The sequence below is a fragment of the Erythrolamprus reginae genome, chromosome 7, assembly GCF_031021105.1.
Source record: "Erythrolamprus reginae isolate rEryReg1 chromosome 7, rEryReg1.hap1, whole genome shotgun sequence".
Taxonomy (NCBI): Eukaryota; Metazoa; Chordata; class Lepidosauria; order Squamata; family Dipsadidae; genus Erythrolamprus; species Erythrolamprus reginae.
In genome coordinates, this window is record NC_091956.1 from 85,414,167 (window position 1) to 85,425,566 (window position 11,400).

General features: G+C 44.2%; 1 protein-coding gene across 2 annotated transcripts; it reads right to left on the minus strand.

Moving 5' to 3' along the window:
* Positions 1-90: 90 nt before the first annotated feature.
* NUDT9 (nudix hydrolase 9) lies at positions 91-11,328 on the minus strand. Of its 2 annotated transcripts, XM_070758032.1 has the most exons (9): positions 11,193-11,328; positions 10,039-10,286; positions 8,795-9,031; positions 8,333-8,428; positions 7,259-7,345; positions 6,083-6,194; positions 4,376-4,522; positions 1,771-1,855; positions 91-659 (listed from the first exon to the last, which is right to left on the minus strand). In XM_070758032.1, exons 2-9 carry the CDS (start codon positions 10,164-10,166, stop codon positions 505-507), a joined length of 1,047 nt encoding a protein of 348 aa, XP_070614133.1. In that variant the 5' UTR covers positions 10,167-10,286; positions 11,193-11,328; the 3' UTR covers positions 91-504. The 2 variants fall into 2 exon arrangements, with proteins under 2 accessions (XP_070614133.1, XP_070614134.1); XM_070758033.1 differs by lacking the exon at positions 10,039-10,286 and having other exon boundaries at positions 11,193-11,327.
* Between the last annotated feature and the right edge of the window lie 72 nt (positions 11,329-11,400).

Below are 11,400 nucleotides of genomic sequence, written 5' to 3' on the forward strand. Positions count from 1 at the left end.
TAGTTTGCCCATTTTTACTGTTCCTGTTCATTGCAGCGTTGCGTAGCAGCTCACTAAAACATAACTTCAACATAATGTCAAGTCAGTAAAGTAGATTGACGGTTTTTTATTCTCAAAAGGCACACATTTAAGCTGTTCAGTGAGCTGCCAACTACAGAGATGTGTGACAGCTGTAAATATCTTTCAACAATATTACTGGTGGGCCACAAAAAACTCAATTTTACTCAATTTATTTTCTGTACAAAACAGGTATACAACAAATACAGCCAACACTTAGTAGAATGACGTGATTACAAAAACATAATGCAACCAACACTAAACATTTTTAAGTTCCAATGATTTCAACCCAAGAACGTCAGAATATGCATGAAATCTTGCATCTTTAAATCATGCACCAATAATATCCTAAAGAGCATTTTCTTCCCATTCTCCAACTACATTACCATCTCAAAATGATAGGATTTAATTTATGGTTTGATGTTAGTCCCATCGTGTCAACCAAAGTCAGTCTTCTTTCCAATGAGCTCCTCTTTTCTCTGCTACAAGTCGGACAAAGTCTATGTGGCTGGCATACAGTGTAAGTTTTCCGCTGATATCCACCCATTTCACCTTCCCAGCATCATCGCCTGCTTCCAGGGCCAAGTTCTTCATGGCTTCGCCTATTAATACAAAGAGAGACGTTATGGAATTCATCCGATTTCTTGCCTCTTTCTAGTCTACAAAATGGGCTGGCATTTCATTTCCTCCTCCTTCCCATCTGTGCCAACTGAGCGAAAGCGTGAGCCGAGATTGTGTAGTGGTTGGAGTACAGTACAGTGATACCTCGTCTTAGGAACTTCATTGGTTCCAGGACGAGGTTCGTAAGGTGAAAAGTTCGTAACACAAAACGTTTCCCATGGGAATCAATGGAAAAGCGATTAATGCGTGCAAGCCCAAAATTCACCCCTTTTGTCAGCCGAAGCGCCCGTTTTCACGCTGGTGGGATTCCCCTGAGGCTCCCCTCCATGGGAAACCCCACCTCCGGACTTCCGCGTTTTTGTGATGCTGCAGGGGAATCCCAGCAAAACGGGTGCTTCGCTGGCAACGGAGGTCCGGAGGTGGGGTTTCCCATGGAGGGGAGCCTCAGGGGAACCACATCAGCACGAAAACGGGCGCTTCACTGGCAATGGAAAGTCCGGAGGTGGGGTTTCCCAACAAGGGGAGCCTTCAGCTGGCAACGGAAGTCTGGAAGTGGGACATCCCAGCGGCTGCGGCGGGTTCGTAAGGTGAAAATAGTCACTGTAGATTTACCAACCATGTCTGCTAGAAGTTTGTTCCAAGCATCTACTACTCTTTCAGTCAAATAATATTTTCTCACGTTGCTTCTGATCTTTCCCACAACTCACCTCAGATGGTGTCCCCTTGTTCTTGTGTTCACTTTCCTATTAGAAACACTTCCCTCCTGAACCTTATTTAACCCTTTCACGTATTCAAATGTTTCAATCGTGTGTCCCCCTTTCCCAACTCAATTTTGGTTGTAAGTTGAGGACTCCCTGTATCCATCTGGCCAATACACAGACCTAGATGCAAGAAAATATTAACTTGAAGCAGGACCAGACTGAGAATTCTTGAGTCCCAATCAAATATAAAGCATGACATCAAGACGGCTTCCTAAACTGTCTACCATTAACAGAAAGAGTAGAACTGTCAGTACAAAGATATTGCGCGACATTACAATCAACACTGCTGAATGACGATCAAAGGTTTGATTACACAGGCCTCGCTTCTCACCAGATTCATCGTGATAGTTTACTGCTTCCGTTTCCATCCAAGCACTGTCGGTATTGCGAGGATCATCCACATACCCTTTATAAACCTTATAAAAAAATTAAAAAAGCAAAATTCAGAGCTTTCAGGATGAGGTGTTACATTTTATTTAGGGCCATATTTGTTTATTAATCAGATTTATATCCCACCACCCACAGACTCTAGGCCAGTGTTCCTCTCAGGGACCGCCTTCTGCGACACGAATCCCAGCGACCAGTTATGTCCCACAGAGTGGGTCTTCTCCGGGTCCCGTCAACTAAACAATGCCGCTTGGTGGGACCCAGGGGAAGAGCCTTATCTGTGGCAGCCCCGGCCCCCCTGGAACCAACTCCCCCCAGAGATTAGAATTGCCCCCACCTTCCTTGCCTTTCGTAAGCTACTTAAAACCCACCTCTGCCGCCAGGCATGGAGGAACTGAGATACCCTTTCCCCCTAGGCCTTTACAATTTTATGCATGGTATGTGTGTATGTATGTTTGGTTTTTTATATTAAGAGGTTTTTAATTCGTTTTTAGTATTGGATTATTATTGTACACTGTTTTTATGATTGCTGTTAGCCGCCCCGAGTCTTCGGAGAGGGGCGGCATATAAATCCAATAAATAAATAAAAAATAAATAAACTTGAAGATATCTGGACTTCAACTCCCAGAATTCCCCATCCAGCAAATGCTGGCTGGGGAATTCTGGGAGTTGAAGTCCAGATATCTTCAAGTTGCCAAGGGTGGGGAACACTGCTCTAGGCAACTCACAAATAAGGACAATATGCTTATCTCGTGTGTGTGTGTGTGGACGATGTGGCATCAACCCCCAGTTTTCAGTGGTTTCCAGAAAGTGGTTAATATTGGTTAATATTGAAGCTGAATTAACTCCCTGTGGGAGGCAATTTCCAGAGGATCTATTCAGGCGAGATGTGGCTTCCAAGGTTTGCTGATCTAATCTGTAAATGGACAAGAGCCAGTTTCTTCTGCTAACATCAAAGCAGCTGGACTTGGGCTGACTCCAACGAAGTGCAGGTAATCGGGCGCCTAATGGTAATAGCTTTATACCTCTACTTACGAACTTAATTCCTTCCGTGACCTGGTTCTTAAGTAGAAAAGTTTGTAAGAAGAAGCCATTTTTCCCATAGGAATCAATGTAAAAGCAAATGAGGCGTGCGAATGGGGAAACCACAGGGAGGGTGGAGGCCCTGTTTCCTCCCAGGAGATTCCCGAAAAGGAGGCTTCTCCCCACCTTTTCCAGCCCTGTTTCCTCCCAGGAGATTCCTAGAGAGGCCCCACAGAGGCTCCTCCCTGCCTTTTCCGGCCCTGTTTCCTCCCAGGAGATTCCTAGAGTGGCCCCACAGAGGCTTCTCCCTGCCTTTTCCGGCCCTGTTTCCTCCCAGGAGATTCCTAGAGAGGCCCCACGGAGGCTTCTCCCTGCCGTTTCCAGTTACAGTTTTGGAGGCTCGGGTTTGTAAGTGGAAAATGGTCCTTGAGAAAAGGCAAAAAAATCTTGAACACTTGGTTCTTATCTAGAAAAGTTCGTAAGTAGAGGCGTTCTTAGGTAGAGGTACCACTGTATTACTAAATCACCAAATGATCCCATGCGCAAAACCTCATGTCAGATGTTAGAAAACTGGAGAGATTGGGAAATTGAGCCATGCCAGGCTCTGCTTCATGGATGGGAATAAAACCACTGTAAAAACAGGATGTCCAACTTCAAGCTAATTTAACTATTTAAACCTGTGGTGCTGAGTGAGCTAAATATTGCTATTTTACCTACTATTTGGGGGTTTTAAGTGGAGAAATTAATGTTCCTAAATTTACTTGAAAAGTCTCAGCAATCTGAGAATGCAGCCCATATTTCTCCAGCATTGGCTGCCAATTGGTTTCTGGACACAATTCAAAGTGTTGGTTATGACCTATAAAGCCCTACATGGCATCAGACCAGATTACTTACGGGACCGCCTTCTGGCACATGAATTCCAGCGTTTGGTTAGGTCCCACAGAGTCGGTCTTCTCCAGGTCCTGTCAACTTGACAATCTCATTTGGCGGGGCCCAGGAGAAGAGCCTTCTCTGTGGCGGCCCCGGCCCTCTGGAATCAGCTCCCCCTGGAGATTCATACCGTCCTTGCCTTTCGTAAGAACCTCAAAACTTATTTATGCCGTCAGGCTTGGGGGCATCTGGCCATTGAGTGTTTAGTATGCTTATGGTTGTAATTGTATGAATGATTTTAATGTTTAGCGCTTTTTAAAAAAATGTTTTAAATTAACTGTTTATATTAATTGGATCTAGCTGTATTATTGTGTACTGTTTGGTCATTGATGTGTTGTGAGCCGCCCCAAGTTCACAGAGAGGGGCGGCATACAAGTCCAATTAATAAATAAATAAAATAAATCTTTCCATTTAATATTTAAAGAGCTTAAAAACACAGGAGAGGCCACTGATCTAGTTGTTTGATTAAATTGGATTGTTACATGTTGTTTTTTATCATTGGTGTTAGCCGCCCCGAGTCTGCAGAGAGGGGCGGCATACAAATCCAATAAATAATAATAATAATAATAATAATAATAATAATAATAATAACTTACCAAAAAGTGATCCTGACTGAAGAGTCTACTCAGTTCCTTCTCCATCTCTTCTTTCTCAGCCGTAGTTTTCTGCAAAGCGTTCAAGGCCTCTTCACTAAATTCTCGCTTTAGAGCAGCAGACAACTTCTCACCAGGATCTACCATTCCCTAAAGGAAGATCGCAATCCTGTTATGTAATGTTCACGCACCTAGCCAATAATAGCTATTGGGAAAGGATGGGTGAGGCGGTGTCGTCTCGGGATGAAATAGCATTATAGCATTTAGACTTATATTTATTTTATTTATTTATTAAATTTGTATGCCGCCCCTCTCCGTAGACTCGGGGCGGCTCACAACAGTAATAGAAAAAAAACAATGTAGAATACAAATCTAATAATTAAAACTAAAAACCCATAATTTAAAAAACATGCACACAACATACCATACATAAACAGTATAGACCTGGGGAAGTTATCTCAGTTCCCCCATGCCTGACGACAGAGGTGGGTTTTAAGGAGTTTACGAAAGGCAAGGAGGGTGGGGGCAGTTCTAATCTCAGGGGGGAGCTGGTTCCAGAGGGCCGGGGCCGCCACAGAGAAGGCTCTTCTCCTGGGACCCGCCAAACGACATTGTTTAGTTGACGGGACCCGGAGAAGACCCACTCTGTGGGACCTAACTGGTCGCTGGGATTCGTGCGGCAGAAGGCGATCCCAGAGATATTCTGGTCCGGTGCCATGAAGGGCTTTATAGGTCATAACCAACACTATATACCGCTATACAGTGCTTTGCAGCCTTCTCTAAGTGGTTTACAGAGAGTCAGCCTCTTGCCCCCAACAATCTGGGTCCTCATTTGACCCACCTTGGAAGGATGGAAGGCTGAGTCAACCTTGAGCTACTGAGATTCGATCTGCCAAACTGCTGGCAGCCGGTGATCAGCAGAACTGGTTTGCAGTACTGCTCTCCAACCACTGCATTACTGATGCTACCTGTTCGGCCCAATTTGGGTGTATCCGTAGCGGTGGCTGCCAGTGGTTCAGAGAAAGTGGCACAGAGGGTGGAAAATCGCATGTGACCTCTACCTAAGAATGCCTCCACTTTTCTAGGTTAAGAACCCAGTGTTCAAGATTTTTTTGCCTCTTCTCAAGAACCATTTTCCACTTACAAACCCCAGCCTCTGAAATTGTACCCGGAAAAGGCAGGGAGAAGCCTCCGTGGGGCCTCTCTAGGAATTTCCTGGGAGGAAACAAGGCCGGAAAAGGTGGGAAGAAGCCTCCGTGGGGCCTCTCTAGGAATCTCCTGGAAGGAAACAGGGCCGGAAAAGGCGGGGAGAAGCCTCCGTGGGGCCTCTCTAGGAATCTACTGGGAGGAAACAGGGCCGGAAAAGGCGGGGAGAAGCCTCCGTGGGGCCTCTCTAGAAATCTCCTGGGAAGAAAGAGGGCCGGAAAAGGCAGGGAGAAGCCTCTGTGGGGCCTCTCTAGGAATCTCCTGGGAGGAAACAGGGCCTCCACCCTCCCTGTGGTTTCCCCAAATGCACGCATTATACATTATTATACAGTATTGGGTAGAACTGAGTTAATTATATTAGTCCGGCCCTCTAAAGCCATCCCAATTTCTCATGCGGCCCCCTGGCAAAATTAATTGCCCACCCCTGCCCTACCAGCTAGCGGCCCATTACTGATGCAGATAAATTTCCCTGAAAATGAATGATCTCACTGTTGTTCTTCTCACCCCAGGAATGGCCCATTCTCCACAGTCCTTCCTTTTGATGGCAATAAACTGCAAGATGTTTTTACCAGACACCGGATGAGCTGTTTTATCGCCACTGTCCTCTCTCTTCCACCTGAAGGTTGCACCAAGAAAATCGTTAAGCCCTCAAAATTCAAGAAGAAAGGCAGCATGTTACAACTGACAGACAGCACAGAAGCCCAGGGGGCACTTGACGACCACGTAGCCTTCTACCCACCACAAGGTCAAATTCATTGAATCAAATTGCAGCTAGGGTGTGTATAAAAAAAGGGAAGAGTTGGAGGGGACAAAGGAGAGTGAATATATGGTTCAAAGTTCATTAACGTTAAACCATGACTGGGAATTAGCATGTGTCTGGGGAGACGGGTGGCATACAAATCTAATCATCTATCTATCTATCTATCTATCTATCTATCTATCTATCTATCTATCTATCTATCTATCTATCCATCCATCCATCCATCCATCCATCCATCCATCCATCCATCCATCTATCTACAGTATCTATCTATCTATCTATCTATCTATCTATCTATCTATCTATCTATCTATCTATCTATCTATCTATCTATCTATCTACAGTATCTATCTACCTATCTACCTATCTACCTACCTACCTATCTATCTACCACGTTTCGGCCGACCAGGAAGGACGTCTTTGTGACGTCAAAGCTCCGCCCATGGAATTCCCTATTGGGATTCCCCACCTCCATTTCAGCCTCCAGATCGGCCAAAAACGCCGCTGCCGATCGCAAAAATGGCGCTCTGCTGGGTGGCGCTGCCTGGCTGTAACCTTCTGAAACAGCCGGGCGCTTCTCGGCGGCCTCCAGAACCCGAACGCGAACCCGAAGTTTTGCCAAACTTCCGGGTTCGGGTTCAGGAGAACGCCGAGAAGCCCCCCTGACTGTTTTAAAAGGTGACAGCCGGGCGGTGCCGCCCAGCGGAGCGCCATTTTGCGATCTGCGGTGGGTTTGTAAGCCGGAAAAAGAGGCAAAAAATTTCTGAACCCTGGGTTCGTATCTCGAGATGTTCGTATCACGAGGGGTTCATATCACGAGGTACCACTGTATGTTTTTCTGTTGGATCACCCTGGTATATTAGGTGAGAAACATTGGATCTTTGGTGGACGTATATTGCCTGTATCGTGGGGGTTTTTACCTTGTTATTAGAGGATCAGCAGCATGATTGGGTCCCCAGCGCCCCAGCAAACCTCGTCCCACCAATCCTGTCCTGCCTACAGGATTCCTGAAAATAAGAACGGTCTGGCTGTAATCCAGTGTTTTCCAAACTTGGCAATTTTAAGATTCCACGTTCCACCCCAAAATTCTCCAGCCCGGATGGAGAAAGCACAGTAAAAATACAAATAAACAATACAGTGGCACCTCTACTTACGAACTTAACTCGTTCCGGGACCGGGTTCTTAAGCAGAAAAGTTTGTAAGAAGAAGCAATTTTTCCCATAGTGATCAATGTAAAAGCAAATAATGTGTGTGATTGGGGAAACCACAGGGAGGGTGGAGGCCCTGTTTCCTCCCAGGAGATTTTTAGAGAGGCCCCATGGAAGTTTCTCCCCGCCATTTCTGGCCCTGTTTCCTCCCGGGAGATTCCTAGAGACCCCACGGAGGCTTCTCCCCACCTTTTCCGGCCCTGTCTCCTCCCAGGAGATTCCTAGAGAGGCCCCACAGAGACTTCTCCCCACCTTTTCTGGCCCTGTTTCCTCCCAGGAGATTCCTAGAGAGGCCCCACAGAGGCTTCTCCCTGCCTTTTCTGGCCCTGTTTCCTCCCAGGAGATTCCTAGAGAGGCCCCACAGAGGCTTCTCCCTGCCTTTTCTGATTACAGTTTTGTAAGTGGAAATTAGTTCTTGAGAAGAGGCAAAAAAAATCTTGAACACCCGGTTCTTATCTAGAAAAGTTCGTAAGTAGAAGCGTTCTTAGGTAGAGGTACCACTGTACTGACACATCATAATGGCCCAATTTCTCGAAGCTACAGAAAAAGAAACTAGCTGCAGGCCAGGCCACAGATCCTCATGCATAAAGGCTAAATTCATATATCACGCTAAATTAAAATATTGAGTTACTGATTGTAACTTTACATACTGATGAATACCTTAGTGGTATTTTGATTTATATGTGGTTTATGAACCCAGTGAGCTGTACTTTATTCAATAAATTCTAGTTATTAAGCCATTGCTTAGTTTATTTAGTGCTTGTTTAGCTAAAGACTGCCACGCACCTGGGCTTCCCATTTTCCACGTTATAGAAGCCATTGTGGCTTCTCCTTTCCACTTGTCCATCCTTCTCGTTGAACTTTGGGGAAAAGTTTTTGGCTCTTGTCAGAAGAGAAAGAAACAAAAACAATTAAAAGATTAGATAAAGTATCTCATGAAAGTTATGACCGTTGTTAATTCAAAACACAATTTTGAATTTAGTGAAAAACATTTAATCCCAAATAAGCCTTTGTCAGCTTTTTCATTCCTCTTCAAAAATGTAGACTTTAAAACCTCTTATCAATTCTTCCTTCTATAATACTCTTGAGGCTTGCAGTAGTGATTAGCCTATGAAAAGCCGAGGTGGCGCAGCAGGTAGAGTGCGGTACTGCAGGCCACTAAAGCTGACTGCTAGATCTGCAGGTCAGCAGTTCAAATCTCATCACCGGCTCAAGGTTGGATTACACTTCTATGGTCGAGTGACTCACCCAATTTCTGGGTCTGCCCACTTGGGTCCCGACAAAACACTTGGTGCCGTATAGTCCGCGGGACTGTAGTTCTTCCAGTTGATCGACCAATCCACTTTATCATCAGGTACTTGTGCGCGTTCAATTTTTGACCCTGGATATGGGGACATTCTGGCTTTCCTGTGCAGATTTTCCTTTGGCCCCTTACAGTCTGCCATTGTAGTTGTGCCTCTGTAGAACCAGTGCCGTGAAGATGGGCTGGAGATATATAAGTACACTTAGACCAGAGGTGCTCAAACTTGGCAACTCTAAGACTTGTGGATTTCAATTATTCTGTTACTGTGGATTGACCAACCACGTCTGCTGGAAGTTTGTTCCAAGCATCTACTACTCTTTCAGTAAAATAATATTTTCTCATGTTGCTTTTGATCTTTCCCCCAACTAACTTCAGATTGTGTCCCCTTGTTCTTGTGTTCACTTTCCTATTAAAAACATTTCCCTCCTGAACCTTATTTAACCGTTTGACATATTTAAATGTTTCGATCGTGTCCCCCCCTTTTCCTTCTGTCCTCCAGACTCTACAGATTGAGTTCATTAAGTCTTTCCTGATAGGTTTTATGCTTAAGACCTTCAACCATTTTTGCAGTCCGTCTTTGAACCCGTTCAATTTTGTCCATATCTTTTTGTAGGGGAGGTCTCCAGAACTGAACACAGTATTATTCCAAATGTGGTCTCACCAGATATAGCGGGATCACAATCTCCCTCTTCCTGCTTGTTATACCTCTAGCTATGCAGCCAAGCATCCTACTTGCTTTTCCTACCGCCCGACCACACTGCTCACCCATTTTGAGACTGTCAGAAATCACTACCCCTAAATCCTTCTCTTCTAAAGTTTTTGCTAACACAGAACTGCCAATTGTGCATGTGTCCATACTCATAATTCAATGCCTGGGGAGGACGAAAACAGCTTCCCCAGTAGGCTCATGTTTTGCCCTTCCCAGGCTCCAAAGGCTTCTCCTGGAGCTGGGTGAGGGTAAAAATGTCCTCCCCCATCACCCCAGAGGCTCTCTGGAAGCCAAAAACGCCCTCCCAGAGCCTCTGTGTGAACCAAAAATCAGCTGGCCGGCACACACATGCACATTGGAGCTGTGTTAGGGCAACAACTCGTGTGCCAGCAAATTTGGCTCTGCATTTCACCTGTGACACCTGTATCACGGGTTCGCCATCATTGGTATAGAAAGTAAATTAGACCATGGAATAAGTACCTATAAGCAAGATTCCTTGTTGTCTGGAATACTGGAGAAAAATTGGTGCAGGACTTTTTAGTAAAAACCGAAAGAGTTACAGAAAGAGAAACTACAGTAATGGTCTGGGCGAAGAAACCTCTTGCCATTCCATGTAGTGAGTTCACAAGGCGGCTTCTTCAGAATGAAACACCAAGTGCATGTAGAAAAACATGGACATCAAACCCCAAAAAAGAATGTGACATATTCTGTCTTCACTTCTTCATCACCTACAAGATAAAGTAATTATCACTATATTGTATATAAGTCTGGGAGCAAGGTGCCTATTCTGATCAGCCGCAGACCGTAATTCAAAATGTTTCCCCTTTGCTGATATTTTCTGTCAAATTGTTTCCCAAATTCATATACTGTATATCTGAAGATATTGCAATGCACATGAATTAATGACAACGCTGTGTTTCTTTTTTTGTATTTTTAAATTGTACTTTTAACTGAGTTAAGAAATAACATAGCTGCTTTTTAAAAATACTTACTAGATCAAAAGAAACTTCAATTCCTCAATATTGAATATACCTCATTTAAAATGTATGAATTAAGAAAATAGATAATAGATATAGCAATGCTATAATAGATATAGCAATATATATATATACATAGCTATATACATACACACACTGCTCAAAAAAACAAAGGTAACCCTCTAAGAACTCATCCCAGATGTGAATGGATGAAATATTCTCCTTGAATCCTTTGTTCTGTACAAAGTTGAATGTGCACAACAGCAGATGAAGTTGATTGTCAATCAGTGTTGCTTCCTAAGTGGACAGTTTGATTTCATAGAAGTTTGATTTACTTGGAGTTATATTGTGTTCTTTTAGTGTTCCCTTTAATTTTTTGAGCAATATATATATAGTCTGTCGTTTCTTCATTTTTAACTATACCTGGAACTTGCATTTTTAGGATAATTCGTAAGTTTGTGTGTGTGTGTGTGTGCATGTGTATACCTATATACATACATGCATACACATATATAAAATGTGTGTGTGTGTATCTAAATTTGCATAATATATACATATAATATGTTTATCAATCCATGAGCAAGGTAATTATAATCTTGAGAGGGGGGGAGAATGAGTGCATTTTCCAGCCCCCTCCTTCCTTCCTCCAAAACTCACCGTCAAATTTTCCTTCCTCTTCCTTGCCACGTGATCCCGCCTTCGAACCAATCGCCGTCTCGTCATTGGTTAAAATGCTGGAGCGCCTGTTCCCTTCTCTTACCCAGTGGCTTTACTCCTCGGCACTGATGAGGCGGAAGAATAAAAGACACCGACTCTCGCCAATAAAAACGAAAGATATCATCCTCCCACTCTCTTTAGCCCGGCC

Excerpts from the sequence above, each read along its gene's own strand:
- NUDT9 (XM_070758032.1), bottom strand. The coding sequence starts at position 10,166 with ATGGCAAGAGGTTTCTTCGCCCAGACCATTACTGTAGTTTCTCTTTCT. Across the intron at positions 7,346-8,332 it reads GTGGAAAATGGGAAGCCCAG|GAATCCTGTAGGCAGGACAG; the intron begins GTGCGTGGCAGT and ends TCTTATTTTCAG. Across the intron at positions 4,523-6,082 it reads GAGAATGGGCCATTCCTGGG|GGAATGGTAGATCCTGGTGA; the intron begins GTGAGAAGAACA and ends ATCTTCCTTTAG.